Source organism: Bos indicus x Bos taurus, chromosome 5, assembly GCF_003369695.1.
Source record: "Bos indicus x Bos taurus breed Angus x Brahman F1 hybrid chromosome 5, Bos_hybrid_MaternalHap_v2.0, whole genome shotgun sequence".
NCBI classification, from domain to species: domain Eukaryota; kingdom Metazoa; phylum Chordata; class Mammalia; order Artiodactyla; family Bovidae; genus Bos; species Bos indicus x Bos taurus.
Genome location: NC_040080.1, coordinates 72,472,641 through 72,496,955, shown reverse-complemented (window position 1 = coordinate 72,496,955; position 24,315 = coordinate 72,472,641). Strand labels below are relative to the sequence as shown.

Here is a 24,315-nt window from a genome sequence, read left to right as displayed (position 1 = left end):
GCCTAAGCAATTTACTTGGGTCTTTTTGCATGCTGCCTGTCATTTCTGCACCTGCATAATTTTTTTTTCCAAGGAAATAATATTTTGAAAGGCCTCTTGGTCTGGGATTTAAGCACAAAATAGGCACTCACAAAATATAGGCTGTGAAAATAAATAAATGAAGGAATGAAGTAGTAAGTTTGACAATACATTTCCTGATAGGTTTCTTAAACTGAGCAAGCGCTTCCTAAAAAGCTAAGCAAAGAGGGCTGTAGTGACAACGGGGGCAGCACAACCCAGAGGACTTAGCTTTTAAAAAACTGTTGGATTTACTTCTAAAAGGCAACAGAGGTGTAAAGATGAACTTGGTGGAATAAGTTCATGGGTGTTCACTGCTTATGGGTGTTACAGAATAAAAAGATTCCTGTTCAGCAGACACTCTGTGACTTGCAATTTTTTATTCTTTTCACCAAACTGTTGGACCTCTACAGATACCAATTCAAAGAGAACTGACAGATCAGTTACAAACTTTGCAGACGCAAGCCTTCAGTGAAAACCCTCTGGTTTTAAACTATGATTATTCTTCCTTTACATTTCTTTGAAGATTGTCTTTGTGGAGTTAAATGTCAGATTATGAAATGTAAATTTAGGACAACTGATTCAAGAAGTTTGACATAGCCTTCCCTCAGAATCCTGGGGGCACGGGTTTGATCCCTGTGCTGTGCTTAGTGGCTCAGTCATGTCTGACTCTTTGCAACCCCATGGACTGTAGCCTGCCAGGCTCCTCTGTCCATGGGGATTCTCCAGGCCAGAATACTGGAGTGGGCTGCCATGCCCTCCTCCAGGGGATTTTCTCAATCCGGGGATTGAATCCAGGTCTCTTGCACTGCAGGCAGATTCTGTACCATCTGAGCCACCAGGAAAGCCCATGAACACTGGAGTGGGTAGCCTATCCCTTCTCCAAGGGATCTTCCCGACCCAGGACTTGAAACTGGGTCTCTTGCATTGCAAGATTCTTTACCAGCTGAGTTACCAAGAAAGCCCCAATACCAAAATCCAAGAATGCTCAAGTTCCTTATACAAAATCACTTTATGCAGTCGGCTCTAGGGAATCCGTGGTTGGTTGAATCTGTGATTGGGAACCCTCGGAGAGCTGTGCTTGAAAACTTTACACTGGTGTGTGCAGAGGTGTGGGTGCACAGTGTGTAGGAGGTGCAACAAAATGACTTGTGACTGTCTCTCTCCTTCACCTGTTTTGACCAAACTTTATTACTCATTTAATGGAGTCATGACAAAGAGGAGGAATCAAAACACAGGGGGATCACAGAGGCTGTTATGTTTATTGTGCAGAACAGACAGTGATAATCCACTAGAGAAATATTTTCAACAAGCAAGCGATTCAAAGTACAATCATAGACAGCAACTCTACATGAAGAACAAAGTTAGAAGACACTCATAGAAACAGGAAGAAAGTCAACTGCAGTTCAACGTCTTGATACTTTTCTCCTGGAAACATACCTAACTTCAGAAATGGTAGAAAAGTTAAATGTCCAGTCTTATTTAGCCTGAGACCAACAACAGCAAAGAACAGTCCTATAAAATTTATCTCCCACAAAAATAAACTATATATATAAAAATTTTATGATGTTCTTACTGTTCCATTGGCCACAAGCTTTTTTTCAGTATGAAAAATGAGGTATACTGGGGCTTAAGAGGTAGTAGTGTGTTTTGATTGTACAACGTATAGGAAATAAGAGAGTAACTTCATCAGAGATGGAAATTGCTGTGTGTTCTGAGTTTGGCCAACATGAGCAACTGCTTCAGTTGCTGGCCAGTGAGGTTTCAAAAGACCCAACCCAAGATAAGGAGTGGGACTTTCATTTTTATGAGCCACTGTTTATTTGCTTATTAAATGCATAGTTAACAGTACTGTTGGGTTTTAATTCTCTCCACAGCTCCTTTGGTGATTCACAACAGTGAGCCCGTCTCAGAGAGGTACGTGGTCTTTGAAACGACCTCCCTGAAGCGGCTGGAAGAGAGATGGTTTTGAATTTCATTTGGCATCAGTGCTAAAAGCCAGACTGACACAAGCCGTCATGAGAAGCTACCTCTTGGCCCAGTTGATAATACCATGTTAAAAAGTCAGCACACTCACTAGGAGAGAAAGGAATACAAACTCTACATAAGAAGCGTTTAAAATAAATCTGGTTGAGACATATTACAAAAATCACATTTGTGTAAAATACATGAAAATATCTGTCAAGCATTTTTTCATAGTCAACTAATCTTCAAAACATATTTTTGATTGCATCATGCAAAAGCTGAGCTTGTTGCATCTCACCTACAAAGCTTCAAGTTTCTTTGAAGGTTGGCTTTATTTTATTTGCAAAAAGTATGTAAAAACGTGTTTCTTTCTATCAAAAAAGCCTTTTACAAAAATAGTTTTGATGAGGGTTAGCTGCAGTCTGAAATATTTCAAACATTGACAAAAATGAAGGCTGCAAGTAACAAGTTCATTCCTTTTGAAGTCTGGAGGTAGGTCTTTGCAAGTCAATTAGTCCATTTCCTTAAACAATTCATGTGAGGTACAAACTTGGAAGGTAATATTTAAACATTACAGTCAAATTTTGTGTGATGTGTAGTGTGATGGAGGAAAATTATCCTTAAGAACCTAGGAGCGACTTGGTTAAAAACAAAAATTCAAGTTACTGTAGAAAATCTAGCAGAGAAGCTGAAACAAGTATTTGTAAAATTTTAATAAAAAAAAAATCCCATAGAAAAATACATAGCCATGCTGAAACACAGTAAGGAGACTGCTTCTTTAACTGTAAATAAGTGGACAAAAAAGAACCGTAGATGATTTGTATCATCTACCCATGGCGTTTTCTTTTCTTGCATTGCTTGTGTATAGCAGCATGTAATAAGTACTAAACTGTAAATTAATTGTAACATTCAGAGGTAGTATTGAGCAGTGGGTTTGTATTGCATCTCTGGCTAAAAGTGCAGTTTGAATGAAGAGATGGTGAGCTGAGGTCAAGCACCTCATCCAACCATCCTATGTCAAAACGTATTACTTGACGTAACACATAAGCTTCATTTGAGGTAAGTGGTATTTAGGTCTTTCACGGAAACTGATAAACAATGAAGAGAGAGAAAGAGGAGAGAGAGAGCCTGCTTTTTTTTTCTGTCCTTTAAATTGTAGTATAAACTATAGCAAAAGAAATTTGGATTTCGCTCCTCCCACCTCATAATCCAGGTTAAATTCTTCATGCATTATTCTGTTGTACCTTTTCATTAAATTACAAAGAGGATAATTTTACTTGTCTAGGTTCCTTAAAAATGCTTTGAGGCTGACAAGTGTGATTTATTGCTAAATGGCATTTGGCTCTGTAGGAAGTAGATTCTACCCGGATGAGGGTTCCTGAAAATAAAAAAACAAGGGCTGTGAGTAAATTTATTACTCCTGCAGATATGCGGTGGCATCCATAAATAAAGGAGTTGGCAATCAGAGTTTGCGTACTTCCCTTTTTGAAAAGTGAACATCACCTTTTCTGGTTTGTTAAGCTCGATGAACGGATACATCAGCATTTCGTCTCATTTAGAAATAAAAGTAAAAATTAAAAAAAAAATCATCAAGTAAGTGTCTACAAGGTTATATGAAAAAGAGAGAAGTAGTAGCTAGTCCTATCTTTGGTGTTCTACACAGAAGCTTCACTACTGAGCGGGCTGGGTGGCGTCTGAGGTGGCCAGTGTTTCCCACCACGCCTGGCCTGGAGGAATGCCCAGTGTCACGTGGGTGACACGTTTCTGGTTTGGATGCAGTGCAGTGATTGACTAAACCCGATTCAGAGGTTTTTTTCTCATCCACCCACTCCTGCTTATCAGATCCACAAACTATTAGTAGGTTAAGGAAAAAGAAAACAGTAATTAAAAGTTGCATTGTTAAAACTGTGTCCCCTGTGTTTACAGCAGTTTCTCACTAAACCTGGGACTGTGAAGGGATTACAAAGAAGGTGATTAATATAGTCCTTTTTAAGGTTACGTGACTTCTCCCGCCCCCACCCCCGCCCCGCCCCCGCCCCACCCCCTCACCCCCGACCCCAGATGAAAGTGGAAAGACCATGGCGATAGAGAGTAAGTGGTCACTGCAGTGTCTTCTCCCTTCAAAAGATTCAACTGCTGCTGAGGTAGAAATTGAATGTTGGTGCCCCCTAATCCTCTTCCGCAGACTCTTGTGAGGATGTCTCTTCAGTCTCCTCCTGGAACACACAAAGGGCGCAACCGTTACATTGTGTGGCTGCTCTGACAAATGGTTCAGAAGTGACCTGTTTCTACAGCACATTATGCTGGCTTCAAAAGAGGATGCGGATGACTGGCAAGCCCCTCGTTCCCAGGGCTTCTTAAACCATAATTGAGGAATCAAGGTGTTGTTTTTTCCCAGAGCCGTCATTAGCCACTGTTGACTTAAGGCTTGACATCATGGCGGCTGCTCAGCAGATTCAATTGTCTGCCATCCAGAGAATGTCAGGCCCGTGTGAGCTTACTCACCAACGAGAGGGAAAAAAGACATGGATAAATTTTTTCCCGATGGCTCACCAGTCATCAGTTTTAAAAACTAGCAAATCAAGTGGAGGGGATCCATTCCTGGGGCACAAAGGAAACATGTCCTGCAGATATTGGAAATCATAGCTGATGCTCTTAGGGTGCTTACTTGATGCTTTTAGGGACTGGCTGGTATTATTCCCATTCTACAGGTGAGAAAATCAAGGCACAAGAACTCATATACCCAAAGCTGCAGGGCCAGGACAGCCAGGCTTTGGGCAGAGTCAGATGGGTGTTGGCACTCCTGTGTGACCAAGATGCCACCACCACCATGAGGGAGGCAGCATGAAGGCAGAGCCTGAGAAAGGGCTGCAAGAGCTGAGGACTCACTTCCTTTCCAAATGGATTTCCTCCTTGTATTTATTAAAGCACATTGTAAGACAATGACCACAGTCTGCCATTAACAGCTCAATCTCAGTACTAAATCCACACCAACCAAACATTTAATGGTGGGCTGACCAAACAGAGAAAATCTAATATATATGTTTTTGCAGGGCCTTCTCTTCATAAATCTAATTCTCCCTTCTCTTTCCCTTTTTTGATTCCTTATGGCTCTGGAATTTGTTGGAGTTTCTGCAAGCCGGCTTGAGCTGTAAAGTTCTCTTTCCTTTTGCTTATTTAACAAATGTGCAGTACCTTTCAGGACATGGGTGGTAAAGCGGAGACAATAAACATTTCTGATAAAAGCGTCCTTAGTGACAGGATGATTTTTATCAAATGCTGTACACTGTCTCATAAGACGGCATGTGAAAAAGATCTGGGAGAAGAAGCAAACATTTACTCCTGCAGCAAACTTTAGGAACGGCCAGCTTCAAACAGCTTATAACAGTCTTCATACTTTAATAGATTTGATTTTCCACATGGCTTCATTTTGTCTGGGTGGCTAACTGACACAATTTATACCTCTCTTCCTTTCCCAGGTCACTACAGTACACCATTCAGTAACGCATGCCTTAAAGCTTGTCTGCATTATATGACCAAACTTCCATTCATTAGTGTTTGAAGCACTTCAGCTGTGAAGGAACTCCTAAATGCTACCATGTGTGACGCTTTTGCGTAAAAGCAGCAAAAGGGAGGGGGAAAAAAAAGCCCACATGAACGGGCACTCACAGGCTCACATGAATGCACACGCACTCACACACTGTATCCTGAGCTTTAATAGGCCACTGCTTATTGCAAACCCTTTGCCAAAGGTTTCAAACATTCTCTTCCCTCTACCCAAGACTGAGGGAGCTGTAAATCCTGCGAATAAACACACATACAAATGAATGGATTACAGCTTAAAAAATATAACCACTGCAGCATCAAGTCATGAGATTTCACACTGGTTTTGTTTAGTCTGCTTTGGGTTATATAGGAAACGTGGAACGTTCGCAGCCACCTCCCCTCTGCTCCCAACGCCCAAACTGGGCTTCACATATTTAAGCAGTAGGTTTATACCTCTTGATAGGCAACAGGCCAGGATCCTGAGATTCTCCATGTATGGAGTCCTGGCCACAAAGGAGGATGGGAGGGGACGGACGCAAGAGTTGAGCCAATGTTCAGCCGCCCTTTGACCTTGTCTTTACATTTAATATTTAAATTCCAGAAAGTCACTTAAGTTGTTCGGCAGATACACTCTTCAACCATCCCCAAAGGACTCATTTCTCATTAGGACAGGAGGTATGGACTTAGGTGACTACCCTGAAACAGACTACGGCATACAAGCTGGCAGATAGATTTGATTGCTTCTTCCCCTGGTTAACAAATTAACAGAAGGCTGTCAAGTTGGAAGGCCCCTGGGGCCCCAGATCAACCTGTAATTATTCCATTCCTAACTGCTCAATTTTTCTAGACTATCTGGAAAAAGGTCTTCCAAATCCAGAAGGACATTGAATTTTTAGGCCATGAACTTACAAAGATCTTGCAGTAGATGGGATGTGATCAGCTTTTCAAAACATTCCCAGAAATGTTGCTTGATTTGAGCTCTTGTAGCTCCTGATATGGAAGTGGTTTATTTAGATCCCTTAGACACAATTCAGCCGAAAATGACAGTCCCTCATCCTCATATTGTTTCCTTTACTTAATGGTTCTTAACACAAGATGGAGAGTTGTTTTATTTCCATGGACACTGAAATGCCTCTGCTAGTACTGGCTTTCTAACCAGGATGCCAGAGGGCGGGAGCCTCACTGGGTCAAACCTTGGGAGGTCATGTAGCTCTCACATGCTCAGGATGAAGGTTTTCACAAGTGTTTGGTCTGTGGAGAGTTCTCTCTTCTTGGCATAGCCCTGACTGGCCAACCTCTAAAGGATGACACGGCTGCCAAGGGGATCATGTTGGAGGTGCACGTGAAAGGTGGCAGCTCTCACTTCTGCAAACCCCAGTTCTCACCCTTCCAGTAACCTGGCCTTTTGCTGTGACAGAAAGTATGTGTGTAATTAAGAGAAGAAAAATCTTCAATTTTTTTTTTCTTTTTGGTTCCACAGTTCATTGACTGAATTGGGGCAGGTGATTCAATAGCAGATTGCAAAGTAAGGCTGGGAGAGAAGAGTTCTTGCTTTCCTTCTCAAGAACCATCTGGGTCGTGGATGCATGATGATAGAGTCAGAAGACTTCCCCGGTGGCACAGTGGATAAGAATCCGCCTGCCAATACAGGGTACATGGGTTCAATCCCTAGTCCAGGGAGATTCCACATGCTTCGGAGCAACTACTGAGCCCAAGCTCTAGACTCACAACTCCTGAGCCTGTGTGTCATAACTACTGAAGCCTGTGTGTCTCAGAGCCAGTGTTCTGCAACAAGAGAAGCTGCCACAATGAGAAGCCCTCACACTGCAACTAGAGGAGCCCATGCTTGCCACAAGTAGAGAAAGCCTGAGCTAAGCAATGGACACCCAGTATAGCCAAAAAAAAAGGATGGGGTCAGAAAATCCATGTTCAGCTGCTGACCAGACTTAACACAGGGCCCTTCTGTGGTGCAAAGAGTGGACAGACAGGAACCAGTGATGAAAGGAAGATGCATCTGGTCCTGACATCCCCCAGGAATCTTATTTTCACAGCAGAGTAGCTGGTAGGAACCCCTGAGATTCAATCCTAAGTAACTTAAAAGACACTGTCATTTGCTGTAGGCAATAGATTGGAACTTGAGGTATTATGTTCGCTACATATGGCCAAAGGATCTTTGAGCTTGGGTAGCCCCCCAACGGCAGCTCTGAGGCAATACTGAGTCGTTGAAAGACTGTCGCCAAGCACTCTCCACATCTCATTAGGGGCTAGTTGGCGAGGTGGGAAAGCCAGGCAGCCGCAGTCTGGTCAAGGAGGCTTACTGTTGGAATGGCGCTTCAGGAATGTAGGATAAAAGGACTTTTCAAAGTGAAAGTGCACAGTGACATTTTTATGAGCACCAGCCACTAAGGCCTCTAAACACTGAACAGCCCCCAGCCATCCACTCAGTTACCTTACAAAGACCACTGAGGCTGCACCACACGGGGTGAAACACGTGGATTTTTTTGGCAGAAAACCGAAGAGAGGGAGAAGAAAGTAGGCAGAGTTGGAGAACTATATTTTTATTATGACTGCTGGAAAAATTGCACTCATTTTGCCTAAAGTTTTTCTTTTGTTCCCCCCGAAAGGAATTTAATAAGTGTAACTCTTTCATTGCTTTCATTACGCTTGGGGGAAAAAACCCACTAAAACCTAGAAAGACAGTTCTCACCTCTCCCCATTCTTTTGATTTTGTTCAGCATGATGCATTTGGCATATACCCTTGGATGCACTTTTGCTCACTGATTCAAAAGGAGGAAGAAGACATCCCAATATACATCCTGATCCCCTCATGCTGGATGGAATTTTTCAATGTCTTAGGCGTTTAACCATAGGTCTTACCACCACAGGCAAGGGTGAGGGTGTGCACTGGAGGAAGGTTTAAGGCAAGAGCCGAAGCTCTGGGTTTAATTTTCAGATGCAGACTAAACAGAAGATCTGCAGTGGAAAGGAGGCCAGCGAATTTTCAATGGAACTGAGAAATGGAAATACTCTCCCTGCAAATTATAGGGGTGCTGTCATCATCATGCCCCTCTTTGTGTGTAGTAAGGAGGGCTAGTCACAGAAGTCCATGTCGCCTAATAAACCCTTATTTGTTTTCCCCATGGTTGCAAAGAATTCTGTGACTCTCTCATTAGAAAGCGCTACAGGCTACAAATGCATCTGTAATTTAAGCTATGTTGCTAGTAAACCAAACAATACCTAGTCTTCTAGAGAGAGTAGTTATGGTTTAGTGACATTCTTTTTGTCATCTTAGTATGTTCAGTTCCTTAAGGACTTGGAATGACACACTCAAGAGTTTTTCATGTTCGTGAATATCTCAAGCCAGTCCTGCTAGAACAAAAATTATGGGTTCCCCTCCTCTGCAGCAGAGACCAGAAACCAAGTTTTCAAGTTCCATCTGCAGCTAAGTGACCCATGAGACCACAAATCGGACATTTTCTATCTCTTGGTCAGATATTTTAATTTAAAATGGATTGGGGCTGTTTAACTTCATGGAAAGTGATTCTTTCCTTCAACTAGGAAAACTTTATATCACATTTTTAAAAAACATGTTCAATGGAACCTATATAAACCCTATGATCTGGCAAGTGCAAGGCATTCTGGTGGAAATGTTTTTCAAAAGGATGCTTTAGAAGTTGGGATATTTATGGTACCTTATCTTTTTATTAATTTTAGTCTTATGTATGTAAAAATATACAAGCGTCTACCTTGCATGTGTTACCATCAACTTAATAAAAGTCAGTTTTAAGATCTTATTGTGTGTTCAGGTGCTCAGTCGTGTCTGCCTCTTTTCAACACTATGGACTGTAGCCCCCCAGGCTCCTCTGTCCATGGGGTTTCTCAGGCAAGATACTGGAGTGGGTTGTCATTTCCTTCTCCAGGGAATCTTCCTGACTCACGGATTGACCCGTCTCCTGCATTGCAGGTGGATTCTTTACCACTGAGCCACCAGGGGAGCCTTTTAAGGTCTTACTGGAGGATGTTTGAGGTAAAGAAGGTTGATCCTAGAGATCAATGAACACGGGCACCAGCCCTAGCATTAATGTGTGTATAACTTGTGCCTGGTTCTCACTGTGTCACACAATAATGATAATACCCATCAGCAGGGTGTGAGAAAAAAATGTGACAACGAAATGGGAAAACTTTGAAAAAAGAGTAAAAATTCTGTAAGACTACAGTGTGGAGCTATGATGAGTCATTATAGCCACTCATTTTGTGTTTATTTCTTTATCTGTAGTTCAATGATAGATAGCTGTGAAAGAAAGGGAAAAAACCCTGTTACTAAAGAATGCCTCCCGAAGAAAACAAAATATGACATCTTAGATTTTAACACACTGCTGTTTGTCTTGGGCATGCCTCTGATCAGAGTTTCATCCCTGAAAATACTGCAAAGAGAGGTAACATTCATCTCTGGGATACTACAAATTCTTTTCTGGGATGGAAGACTATTTAAAAATATCTTCAGAAGGGAATCACATTTTTCAGATAGACAATTCATTTTATATATAAACTAAATGCAAATTTGGGGGGCTTCCTTTGTGGCTCAGCTGGTAAAAATCTGCCTGCAATGGAGGAGACCCCGGTTTGAGTCCTGGGTCGGGAAGATCCCCTGGAGAAGGGAAAGGCTACCCACTCCAGTATTCTGGCCTAGAGAATTCCACGGACTGTATAGTCCATGGAATTGCAAGAGTCGGATACGACTGAGCGACTTTCACACTCATTAACTGCAGATTTCAGGATCCTGCAAGTCATGATTTCTGAGGATCACAAACTTCATCAGTTTTCCACGCATACCTCCCAAGTTGCTTCAGTTGTGCCTGGCTCTTTGCGCCCCTACGGACTGCAGCCTTCCAGGCTCCTGTGTCCGGCAGTTTCTAATTCTTACTGAAGGAATATCATGTTTAAAAAATAGTTAAAGATGCAGCAAAAAGATTTTTATATGAAGGAACCACTCAGGAAAAGGAAATTCATTTCAACATTTCCAAAACTATTGAGGAATGTTCTTCTTTTTACAAAGTAGTTTTAAAATGGATAGATTAAAGGCTGCTTAATGGTTTTATTCAGGATGTGTTTATTGATGGCTCAGATTAGCAGAAACATTTTCTCTTTGTTTTCTATGTATATAAAATTGTTCATAATTTGTATTTGTTGCCAGGAAACAACATTTCTGAGTTTTAATCATTATTGCACCAAACATTGTTTATTATCCTGAGACAAGGACTTTTGAAGATGATTATTAAAATATCAATAATAACAGTAAGTTAAATAATTCTTCAATAGAAACATTTCCGTGTCCAGCAAACATTCCCTCAAAGTTAAAAAAGTTTCTTGGACAAACCAACATACTTCTATTCAAACATTAAGGATTTTCTTAGAAAGACAGTGTTTTAAAGCCAGTCATTATTTATTCATATTAATTTGGGTTTGGATAGTAAGAAGAAATCTTACATATTGAATAAATAATAGCTTTTTATATGACTCACATCAAAATGCATAGGAAAAGCACTGCAATATGCAAAGGAAAGCAGACAGACATGGCCATTTAATTTTAGCCTAATCCACAGGCTTTACCACACAGTTAAAGGCAATCATATTAAAAAAAAAAAACAAAAAAACTCTTATAGGAAATCTGTCAAGTTCAGAAACACTATATTTTGCCTTTTGGAGTTTTATGTTGTGCCCCAAACTGAGTAATGTTCTTTCACTTCTGTTAGATGTTTATGTCATCTCTGTAAGACATCCCATGCCAAGAAACAGCTGACTTCATCTCGCCAATATTCCTTTATTAAAACTAAGCTAATGACTTCATATGTTTACAGTTGATGATCATTTTGATATGCTTCCTCTGCCCTACCCATGTGCTGTATCTCCTTGAGCTACTTTATTATAAGAGTTAAATGCTGCCTTCTACTTGGATCTCTTCTTTTTCCTTGACCTTTGCAATGTCAGAGGTCAGAGGTTAAATAAAAAATGTATTTCCTATACACAAAACAGTCCCACTCGAGGTGGGCTTTGATATAATTCTTTATGTTTTGCCAGTCTGTACCAAACATTTACTGGCCCACAAACTGTTTCACCAGCTTGAAAGAGCATAAGTTGGAAAACAAATAAATCAGTACTCTTTATGACTTAAGCAGCATAAATCACTATTCTCCCTGAGTGAGTAGAGAGTGACTCTTTTTTGCAAGTCTGATTTATGATGAACTATTTACTGCACTGGCCAAGATACCACGTAAAAGATGAGTGTTAGAGAACTCTCCCTTTTTCCTCCTTCCTCCTTTGTATGTCTAGACTAAAAGCCCCCAGTAAAAATGCCTTCTTTGAGAACAAGATGCTGACTGCAATTCATCAACCTGCTTGTCCCAAAGTGAAATCTCTCATTTTGCTCCAAACAATGTTTAGGTTGTCTGAAATATAAACATCCTTAAAACTGCCCTTGAAGTCTCTGTAAAAGCATTCAACTTCTTTTTTTTTTTTTAAGGGGGGGAAAATCCCATGATAACCAAGGCTTAGATTTCTTTGCCCCAACACACACCACCCACAAATGATGTTACTTGCAGGTAAAAGCTCTGTTTCGAAACAGAAAGCTTTGTTTCCAGTCTCTTAGAAACTGAAAACTTTCCAGTTCTCTCACCGGGAAGCTGAAAAGGAGCAGGTTTCTACCTGTCTTAATTGCTAGAGGTGTAGCTTGCCAGGGCGCTACAACAATGAGGAAACTGGGTTGAAAGGAAGGAGAACTTAGGATTGTTTAAAGCTGTTTTTACCTTCTGAGTAGGGCTCACGTGAGAAAAAAAAAAATCTGAATTATATATAAGGACTCACTTCTAATTTCAGTTTAAAATTTTAAAAGGCGGAAATCAAGAAACAATAAGATAGCTAATAAATCAACAAAATCTTTTTAGAACTCTGAGATGGAGTGAGATTTTTCTTCTTATGAAAATTAACACTTGAGAAGCAAAGCCCCCTCTATCAATAATAATAACCCTATATCTTATAAGGTTTCTTTTATAAAAAGAACAACAGCAGCAACAAAATGTACCAATTTCCTACTCAAATTGAGAATGTAATCTGTGTGGCTGAGAAATCAACTGCTTTTTTAGCAATCAATGGCTAAAAAACTAGGAAATTAGCTAACTTCTTACTTTATCACTTTAAATGAAAATATAGAATTCTCTAGTAAGCTTAGTTTTCACTGGTTTTGGAACTTATAAATTTAATGTTAAATATTAGAGATTTTCCCCTTTAGATTTTTAAGGTTATTAACTTTCCCATCAGGGTTACGTGACACACATTGAGGTTTGCAGCTGATGGCACCTGGTGGACTTCCCAAGCACACCTCTGCAGAATGGTTTTCCTTAAATTTTTATTCCTCTCTTGATGTATGTACTTATATACACATATGCACATCTAAATTCTGAGATTTAGCCTAATTCTGAATTTGGCTTCTTGGAATGAATTATGACTTTCTTTAATCCATTTTCAAAAAGTTGCATCCCCAAAGTTCTGAGGAAATTTAAGAAGAAGCAACAGTTAGAATCGGACACAAACAACGGACTGGTTCAAAATTGGGAAGGAGTACGACAAGGCTGTATATTGTCAGCCTGTTTATTTAACTTGAAACACAGAGTACATCATGTGAAATGCCGGGCTCGATGAATAACAAGCTAGAATCAAGATTGCCAGGAAAAAAATCAACAATCTCAGATATGCAGATAATACTACTCTAATGGTAGAAAGCGAAGACGAACTAAAGAGCGTCTTGATGACAGTGAAAGAGGAGAGTGAAAAAGCTTAAAACTCAACATGAAAAAAACTAAGTCATGGCATCTGGTCCCATCACTTCATGGCAAATAGATAGGAAAAAGTAGAAACAGTGACATTTGTTTCTTGGGCTCCAAACTCACTGCGGATGGTAATTGCAGCCAGGAAATTAAAAGACGTTTGCTCTTTGGAAGAAAAGCTATGACAAACCTAGTCAGCATATTAAAAAACAGAGACATCATTTTTCCACCAAAGGTCCCTCTAGTCAAAGCCATGGTTTTTCCACTAGTCACGCACGTATGTGAGAGTCAGACCATGAGGAAGGCTGAGCGCCGAAGAATTGATGCTTTTGAACTGTGGCTTGAGAAGACTCTTGAGAGTCCCTTAGACTGAAAGAAGATCAAACCACTCAATCCTAAAAGAAATCAACCCCGAATATTCATTGGAAGGACTGAAGCTGAAGCTCCAATGCTTTGGCTACCTAATGTGAAGGGCTGACTCATTGGAAAGGACCCTGATGTTGGGAAAAAGTGAGGGCAGGAGGAGAAGGGGGTGACAGCAGATGAGATGGTTGGATGGCATCACCAACTCAATGCACTTGAGTTTGAGCAAACTCCAGGAGATAGTGAAGGACAGGGAAGCCTGCCGTGCTGCAGTCCATGGGGTCGCAAAGACTTGGACATGACTTAGTGACTGAACAATGACAACAAGCATTTGATGGCATTAGATACTATAGATGACAGTCTTTGTAACTCCATACACATGGAATTACATTCAAGGCAAGTGCTTTAGTCCTAATGATAATATGTAGAAATCACCATAAAATTTTCCCTTTGTTAAAAAAATCCTTTATTTTAAAAAGATGCAGTGAAAACACTTAAGGTAAAAAAAGATAGTAGTTTTGAACTAATTAGACCTTGGATATTTTTGAGAATACAAATCTCTAGAAATGAAAAGCCAAGCATCCAAAAATAAGTCAGAATGTAATAATATTCCCTGGAATTTATACAACTCTTAAAATGTCTTTTGGAGTACATGAAGATGCACTGTTATTTTCCCAGTTCATAGATGGATATATAGGGACTAGAGAGATTAATTCATCCATTGACAGGGCCAGAAAGCAAAACCTAGGCCACCTTATACACTGCTGAGTTCTTTTCTTGGATGTAAAATATTTAATTGTCCTAAAATTTTTGTGACCTCAAAACAGGATCTGAATGTAACCCCTCAAAGTAGTGTGGATAGAAAGGATACAAGCCTGAGTTAATCCAGACTGCCACATGTTAAAGCCATCCAGGAGGGTATTTTGACAGAAACAGATGGAAAAGAAAGAGATTCTTTTGAATGTGCTGTAAAATTTACATTATCCTCCACAAACTTCTGTGTAGTCCCCATGTTTATATAATTCATCACTGTGTCCTTAAGACAATACAGATTAGGAAGCCCAGTGAGCCCATGTTCTTTTTTTCTGAGTCTAAACTCTCTTTTCAAGGGCAAATCTGGAACATGGTCTGTAAGACAGCAAGACTGATCAGTGAGGACCAACCCAATCCATCTGTGATTTCTTTGATATTCCTGATTCTCTTGGGACAAAAATGTCTGATGTCACTTACATCATTTCTTGGTGTATTATTGCCCAATTTGTAATCAGTTTCAGCCATGTGGATAACCTCCACCAGTGATTTACCTGTCTCTGCCTCTTTACTTTTGAATATGCCATTCATCTCATCTAAAACATCTTCTATTCTTTCCCTAAAGAATAATCTATGTCTTCATTTTCCCTTCTGCAACTCAACAATAACAAGATCAAAATTCTTCCGAGGATCATCCCCCTTAGGCGACACAGGGCATCCCACTCATTCATCTGTATCACGCTGTGCCTCATATAGACTCTCATTGCACATTCATTTGCTCAACAAATATTCAAATGTCTTCTCAAATGTGTTCACTGGGTATCTTCATCCATGGCTTTACGTTACTCACTTGAGGAGTTCATAAAATACTAATGCGTGTGTTTCCAGACCAAATAATCAGTATCACTGAAGGGTGGGGGCCAGTGGTATGCAGGTAAAAGTTCAACAACTTGCCTCTCCCATAAAATAAAGTCCTGACTTGTAGTATATATCAATTTTCATGGTGTAACTACTCCCACCAAAATGGATTTCAAGTCACCTACTTGACATCACTAAATATAGAGTCTGGAAGAGATACAACTGCCTCACAAGGGCTGGCTCCAGCATACAGCACTGGGTAGGGTTCAGGATGTACACACATTTATAGTTGTCTGTTTTTCAGTATCCGAGGTGGGCTGATTCCAGGATTTGCCTTAGATACTCAAGTCCTATAGTTGGTCCTCACTCCATATCTGTGATTTTGCATCCACCAATTAAACCAACTATGGATCCTGTGGTACTGTAGTAGTTAGTGAAAAAAAATCCCCATTTAAGTTGACCATCACAGTTAAAACCCATGTTGTTCAAGGGTCAACTGTATATATTAATATATACAACTGGATATACATAATTATATTAATAGTATCTGCAGTTGATTCCAATATGCAGCCAAGGCTAAGAACCTCTGAACTAGATTACACATTTCTCATATGCAGTGACTGTGTTTTTGTTTGCCTTATCTTCCCTACAACCCCAAGAATAGAGACTGAATCAAAGCTTTAACAGACCACCTAAGATGATGAACCTGTCATTCACAGCCCATGATGTAACAGTGAACACTGCAATATACTTTGACCCCAATGCACAGAATTATAAATTCATTTTCTCTTGATTTCCCTACTAATGAAGGATGAGAGGATAATATATTTGGGATCTCCTACTTAAAAATGTCAAGTTTTTGTTTATATTTTGCTCTGTTTAATATTGCTTAGAAACATCGTGTGCTTATTTTTAGTGTCCCCTACCACTCTTGGCTTTTAGGAAAGGGAAGAGCTATGATTACGATTTTTTTTTGACGGAAACTCTGTTTTTATTTTAAAGCACGTGTGTAATTATTCAGATACATTTTTCCTGTATGTTTATGTTTGATTAGAAGCTTCAATTCTCTTTCAAGCTGCATTTGCAAAGAATAGTAGATACAGGAGATTGTCTTTCCCGTGCAAACCAACACTGTCTCAAGAGAACAGGGTGAGAGGTACAGTTTTAGAGAACTCTAGGGAAAAGATCCTACAGATAAATTATATGAAAGATCAACAAAGAACTTGGTAACCTGTGATACTGCTTAATAATTTACTTCGGTAGGTTTTGCATGATACACCTAGGTCTCCTGTGCATCTCTTTCAACCCCAAAAGGGAGAACAGCAAGACATTTTTATATTTTATTATTCAAGACATACTTTCTCAATAAACATGATTCTTATGCTTCTAAGTACAGATTATAATTGGAACAAGAGGAACCATAAAGACGGTTCCTAATTTTGATGTTGCCAAAGACTTCAGAGACTCATTCAGCTAAGATCGGAGGGTTCATCAATAGCAAAATTAGTATAAAAAGTTTTCAATTTCCAATTCTTCTTTGGGGGGAATAAGTCAATGAACAAATATGTTTCTAGTCATGGATCATGATATACTTTGCAGCTATTAAGTCCTGTATTGAGTCAATGGGATGTGGATCGTTAGAAGGAAATGACAAAATTTGATGTTTAAGTATGGGCGAAACACCTCAGAAGATTAAGCATTTGTTTTATATGAGGCACTAAAAGGGTTTATTTTTAGAAGTATTTTTATTTGCTTTGTATACTTTAGGTCTTGACGTCTTTCAGAATTTTTGAAAACCTCAGACTATTTATTCTTGACTATGTCTGAAGGATACAACCAGTTTTCAAGAACACTACAATGCTGACATAATCAAAACTAGAGAAAGACTAAATAAAGGTTATTTGGGGTCATAATTTTTTTGTCTTACTTTTTACATTAATTGGGAGAAAAAATCACAATGACTGTCTCTTACCTGAGCAGGCTTCTTCTGAACAACTTGTTGTGGCTGAGAAAGAAAAAAAAAAAAATTGTTATAATTTAAAAAGAAACACACACAATGAGAATAATTAAGTATACATGTTTTAAATATTGATACTTGTTTGCGAAGACGAAAGTTTCTTCAAAGTTCAAATGGTTTCTTTCAGGTTAAAGGATGTTTAAAACAATTCCCAACTAAGGTCTGTAATCCATAGCAGTTACATCTAAATAAACTTGCTATTCTATTCACTTTGTTTTAACTAGCGTATCACAAAACTTAGGAAGTGAAAGGGCTTAATTTGTTACAATTTTGTTTAAAAAAACTCAGCTTTATTGAGATATAATTTATATACCATAAAAGTCACCCATATGAAGTGTATACATCTAAGCTTTTCAGTATAGTCTGAAGGTAGTATAAATATCACCACTATCCAATTTTAGAAGATTTCACCTCTTGGGAAAGAAACCTGTCCATTATCACCCACTCCCATCCCCTCTTCCCTCTTTAGCCAACCTCCAGTCCCCAATCAATTACTAATCTACTTTCTGTCTCTACATGTGTGTTGTGTTCAGTCACGTCTGACTCTTGCTGCAACCCTATGGACTGTAGCCCACCAGGCTCTTCTGTCCATGGGATTTCCCAGGCAAGAATACAGGAGTAGGTTGCCATTTCCTTCTCCAGGACATCTTCCTGACCCAGGGAAGGAACCTGCATCTCTGCACTGGCAGGCGGATTCTTTATCATTAGTGCCACCTGTAACTTTGCCTATTCTGGACATGTCACGTAAATATACAGTCTTTTGTATCTTTTGTAATCATACAATATATGGTCTTCTTTCATTTAAAATGTTTTCTAGGATTATTCATGCTATAGCATGTATCAGTAATGCATTCCTTTTAAATAATTTTATTTATTTACCTATCTTTTGGTGGTGTAGCATGTGGGATCTTAGTTCCCTGACCAGGGAGTGAACCTGTGCCCCCTGCATTAGAATCACGGAGTCTTAACCACTGGTCCACCAGGGAAGCCCCAGTAATTCATTTCTTTTTATTGACAAATAATATTCCCTTGTATGGATATATTTTGTTTACACATCCATCATTTCATGGACATCTGGGTTGTTTCCAACTTTTGGCTATCATGAATGATGCTACTATGAACATTCATGTATGAGTTTTCGTGTGTACACGAAATTTTGCTTAGGTATACAGCTAGGAGTGGCATTTCTGGGTCATAGAGGTTAACTGTTAAACTTTTTAAAGAGCTGTCAGATAGTTTTCCAAAGCGGCCTCATTATTTTATAGTCTCACCAGCAATGTAGGAGGATTCCAATTGCTCCCCAACATGCCCACACTTGCTACTGTCTTTTTACATCCTGCTGGTGTGAAGGCGAATGTCATTGTGGTTCTGATTTGAATATTCCAAATGGCTGATAATGTTGACCATCTTTTCATGTACCTTTTGGCCATTTGTATATCTTCTTTCGGAGAAGGCAATGGCACCCCACTCCAGTACTCTTGCCTGGGAAATCCCATGGATGGAGGAGCCTGGTGGGCTGCAGTCCATGGGGTGGCTATTCGAATCTTTAAAAACTGTATTTGTCTATTCATTATTGAGTTATAAGAGTTCTTTATATGTTCTGGATGCAAATTCCTTATCAGAATCTGATGTGCAATTTTTTTTTCCCATTCTGTGGGTTCATTCACTTTCTTGATGGTACCATTTGCAGAATATTTTGTCATATCTGTATCTGCATATCTCTATCATCTCTATTTAATTCTGGATATAATGCAAAGTCCCCCTTTTTGAGTGAACTATCTGAGCAAACTGTTTTCTGTCCAGCCTGAGTTAGCTGTCCAATATTTAGCATATTAGAAAAACAATTAAGCTATTCTTTGTTGCTATAAAAGGTGGATCTGAAGCCCAGTTTTCTTGTGGGGTGCACCTTGGAGCATGCAGGATCTTAGTTCTCTGACCAGGGATTGAACCTGTGCCCCCTGCATTGAGAACATGGAGTCTGAACCACTGCAACACCAGGGAAGTCCCATAAAGCCGCAAATTTTTAATGAATTACTTCCAGTACTCACTCTCATGTTTGAATATAAGCCTTATTTATTTATTTTATCTAGACTTCCCAGGTGGTGCTAGTGGTAAAGAACTCGCCTGCCATTGTAGAAGACATAAGAGATGTGGGTTCCATCCCTAGGTCAGGAAGATCCCCTGGAGGAGGGCATGGCAACCCACTCCAGTATTCTTGCTTGGAGAATCCCATGGACAGAGGAGCCTGGCAGGCTTCAGTCCACAGGGTCTCAAAGAGTAGGACATGACTGAAGCGACTTGGCATGCACACACACACATCATTGAGATTTGCAAATACAACTGAACCACCACCCTGATGTGGGCAATGACATGCTTTTGTGGTACAAATGAAAGAAAGAAACTTGCTACAGTTCTCCCAGATAACAGAAGTTAAGGTAAATTCACTCTTATCGTGAAGGGGTAGAACTTCTATTCATTCTCCTTCCCTTCAGTGATGGTGTGATGTCTTACTGCTGCTGTAGTAGACATGTTTTATTAAAAAAAAAAATCAGAGCTTTTATTTTTGTAGATGAACAAGATAAAAACAAAAGAAAGGCAAAATACTTTTGTTTACTGAAAAAAAAACCGAAAAAAAACCCACCAAAAGTTCTTCCCTCTGACTTTAAATCACAGTAGAGATGACATCATAAAGGCCCAGGCTCTGAGATGATGTTTTCTCCAGGTGGAATCCAACTGAGAATGATTAGGACTTCTTTGCCTCTTAGGATTCAAGAATACTCTGAGCGCTCAGAGAGTATTCATTTCAAAAGAGTCATTTGTAAGAACAGACCACTTTTCTTCCTCCCCCTTTTTTTTCCCTGCCGATTACACCTGTACACATGTTTACTCCCAAATCGTTTCAAATCCCCACACATTCTTCCAGGCTGACTGGTTCCTCCTGCTCAGAAGTCCCCCTCCCTTTTTGGCTGAGGAGCCCGCATTCATGTGACTCCTGCACACTGTGGGGCTCAATGAAATCCTCTGAAAGGGCTGCCAGCTCGCCCAATTTTCCATGAATTAGGTCCTGACACTTCAATGAGGGGAAAGACAATGTCTGAAACCCTGCCAGCCCTGGCTCCCGGCCTAGTCTGTGTCACAGAACTTCTTCCAGCTGCCCTTCCACACAGCACTTCATACTTTTCAGACCACCAAACAAACAGACCCTTGAGGACTTTCAATGGTGGTTGGGGCTATGGCTGCCGGGATGTCTGCCCAGCCTCTGGCACCCAGTGGCTCCAGACTGCGCCGACGACGTTTTCCGTTGTTGTTATTTTGTTTTGTTTTTTATTTTTATGAATGGCTTTGGTAGAAAATGCAGACGGAAGCACAATACTACGGCCATTCATAAAAAGTGAGAGGAAACAAACTGCTGTCTGGAAATCTTCGGGGACACCAAACAAACTGCAAATCTCTTATCTTCCTACTAGCTTAAATACCTAGAAACCAGTTGCCCCTTAGGGTTCTTGTCATTGAAACCACAGTCGACCACTATATTTTAATAAAAACTGACTAATATCAACTGAGCACACGGACCTGGAGTGTGGTTGGCAGTATATTTCCCTGCACCTTAATAAGTGAGTAATATTTTGCACGTGCATTTCCTGTATAGCAACTAAAATCCTGTTTTAAACATCAGCATCATTGTGACTGGAAGGTCCCAGGACTTGTTATTTTCATTTGCTTAGAGGGAAACTAAGGCAGAGGGAATTTAATTAACTCCCCTGAGATCATCTTCTAAAGCTACAACAACCGGGGTTTCCTAATTCTCTTAATCCCCTATATAATGCTCTGAGGAAACTTGTTCTCAACCTTTTCTTTAAAAAAAGAAAAGTCAAATCTGATTCAACCCTGGAGGAGAAGCTATTATTTGACGACTTTGGTTCCCACCTCCAGATTCACTCTGCTCTTTGGGATCTCTCGGGATTCCACACGCCACCACAGCTGGGAAGGCCCCTGGTTTTGTCAGCAGGGCCAGCTCTGACTCTCCTAGGCTACTGATGGAGAGTGAACCCTGGGGAAGACTCAGTCCCACAAGGTCCAGCTGCTCCCCCTCCCCACTTGGAGATTCTTCCATCATTACCTACTGTGGAGGGTCTGAGGACTTCTCTCTTATAGGCGTGTGCTATTGAACAGATAGCAAAGCCCTCCAAGTTGCTGATTTAGACAGTTCTGATGGTTCCACTTCTAGTTAAGTCTGTCCATGGGGGGAAGTTTACATGGTTTAGGCGCTCTGCAGACCTGGCATGTCAACCGCGCCTTGCACTGAGATTCTGAGTTCCTTATAAGATGGTTACACCTTTCAAATGGCTAGTAATGAAACTCTCTCATTCCACAGTGGCATTTTAACTTCTGAAATACAATTGGTGGAAGAGAGCTTCCTCGCAGAACAAAAGAATATCAACAACAAAGGACTTTGAAGAAATGCTTTGAATTAAGTTAATGTTAAATAAAACTGTGAAGACAATTAAAAAACCCATCGACTGAATGAATCATAAAAAGATTAAGCAAGGCCCTCTCTAACCACTGGTACGTCAATATGCAGTTTTCTGCAGATTAAACCTTAAATCTGACTAGCGCAGCCAAATTGAAAGTACAACCTTTAAGCAAATAAATAGTATTGTTAAAGTCTGTAAATAGCTTAGGAGACAGCATGCTAAACTAGATTGTGCAAAGAATGTGAAAAAGGAAAGAACCTATTTTTGGATTTCTGAGATCATACAGCAAACCAGTATTTCTCCAAATGAAAGGGGAAAAATGATTGAATTCTTAATGTCCATAGAGTATTTTGGCTTTTAACATTTTGTTAAAAGACACTGGTATAGGAAATTTATTTCAGCATAATTAAGGGGCTCCCAGGTCCTCCTGTGAATCCAGCCTATGGTTCCAGGGAGTCTAGGTATTTTAAAGCTGATGCCTAGGCTGCTAAGGCCACCCCTTCTAGTAGGTATTGAAAGAAAATCCTTCATAATAAAGAACCTGAACATTAGTAGTTCATCTCAATACTAACCTAAACATTAAATGAAAAGAAGCTTGAACTGGGCTTAACATCTTGATGTTTTAAAAAATGAGGTACAATGTTTAGTAAAGTAAGGATGATCTTTATGCAAAGGGTTTTAAGTTGACCCTTGGAAGAAAACAGTCCTTTACTGGATCTCCATGCAGATGGGTCTTTTGGTTTTATGTAAGTAGCAAACTTTTAATCTGATTATATTCTTTGTTTTATTGCCAGCTAGCAATAGATGGTTTTGCCCACTGGCTTTTAAAATCATAAGACCATTGTTCAGTTAAGAGGTACTTCTGTTCCCTAGCACATACTTTTTTTTTTTTTTTCCAAGTTGACCCTTCTTTCATTCTCATAGCAGTACAGGGCAAGACAGATGCATCCCCTAGCTGTGTACTAAAAAAGAATTTTAAAACCCTCATTTCTTTTGTGAGACATGAAAGGCCCCTAAAATATTAACTCTCATTTTTCATTTCTAAATGAAAGTTACATTTTAGGGGCCTTTCACATCTCACAAAATAACAGCTCACAGGATAAGCTCAGTTATTTAAAATTTTTAATTAAATATGGTATCCCGCTAAAAAAGACATTTGTTTTTAAACTTCCCAAAGAGTCCTTTATGGCTTAATTGAAACAGAGGAGCTTATGATTATGTTTGTAACCACACAAGTGCAATCAGATTCATTTTCTGCCTGAGGTGACTTCTTATTGTTGTTTTTCATCACTAAGAAGTCCAATTCTTTTGAGCCCCAAGGACTGTAACCTCCACCCCAACCCCCCACCCCCTGCCCAGCTCTTCTGTCCATGGGATTTCCCAGGCAAAAATACTGGAGTGAATTGCCATTTCCTTCTCCAGGGGGTCTTTACGACCCAAAGATCAAACCCGTGTCTTCTGCATTGGCAGGTTATTTTCTTTACCAATGAGCTGCCGGGGAAGCCCATGGTGGCTTCTAGTTCAATTTATTTTTATTTATTTATTTATTTTCTAATTTTTATTTTATTTTTAAACTTTACAAATTGTATTAGTTTTGCCAAATATCAAAATGAATCCGCCACAGGTGGTCAGGACTTCCCTGGCGGTCCAATGGTTAAGACTCTGCACTTTCATGGTAGGGGGCATGAGCTCAATCTCTGGTTGGGGAACTAATATTCTGAATGTCATGGCCAAAAATAAATAAGTAAATAAAAACAAATTTAAAAATGAATAGTCAACTCTCAGTGACATCTCTATAGGGAAGTTGAGTTCAGAGTATTCTCTAACACCAAGTGGTCAAAAAGTTATTTGATTTACCTAAGGAATCACCTTGGGCTTCCCTGGTGGCTCAAACGGTAAAGAATCTGCCTGCAATGTGGGAGACCTGGGTTTGATCCCTGGGTTGGGAAGATCCCCTGGAGGAGGACATGGCAACCCATTCCTGTATTCTTGCCTGGAGAATCCCCATGGACAGAGGAGCCTGGCGGGCTACAGTCCACGGGGTCACAAAGAGTCAAACACGGCAGAGAGACTAAGCACTCAAGGAATGTTTCTGTTAATTAGATAGGATGATGTGTCTGAAGTTTGAAGAATTTCAGATCAAATGTTGGTTCAACAATGTGAGGATGAAACTCAGCTGTGGCTATGCAAATCCCTCGCCTAATGAATGTGTTAGCCGCTCGGTTGTGTCCAAGCCTTTGTGACCCAATGGAGCCTACTAGGCTCCTCTGTTCATGGAATTCTCCAGGTAAGAATACTAGAGTGCGTTGCCATTCCCTTCTCCAGGGGATGGATCTTCCCGACCCAGGGATTGAACCTTGGTCTACCTGCATTGCAGGTAGGTTCTTTACCATCTGAACCTCCGGGGAAGTCCTGCCTATTGCATATACCACTCTTATTAGGCTGAGAGTCTTTCTGTATTAAC

The 24,315-nt window shown here is 40.0% G+C and overlaps 1 protein-coding gene across 1 annotated transcript in view; it reads right to left on the bottom strand.

The window, feature by feature from the left end:
- Window positions 1–1,227: 1,227 nt before the first annotated feature.
- HMGA2 (high mobility group AT-hook 2) overlaps window positions 1,228–24,315 on the bottom strand; it is a 149,455-nt gene continuing 126,367 nt past the window's right edge. Inside the window, exons 4-5 of the mRNA XM_027542455.1 lie at window positions 17,332–17,364; window positions 1,228–4,238 (exon numbers count right to left, since the gene is read on the bottom strand). Of these exons, the coding sequence (XP_027398256.1) occupies window positions 4,191–4,238; window positions 17,332–17,364 (81 nt within the window). The 3' untranslated portion in view covers window positions 1,228–4,190. The remainder of the gene's footprint in view (window positions 4,239–17,331; window positions 17,365–24,315) is intronic.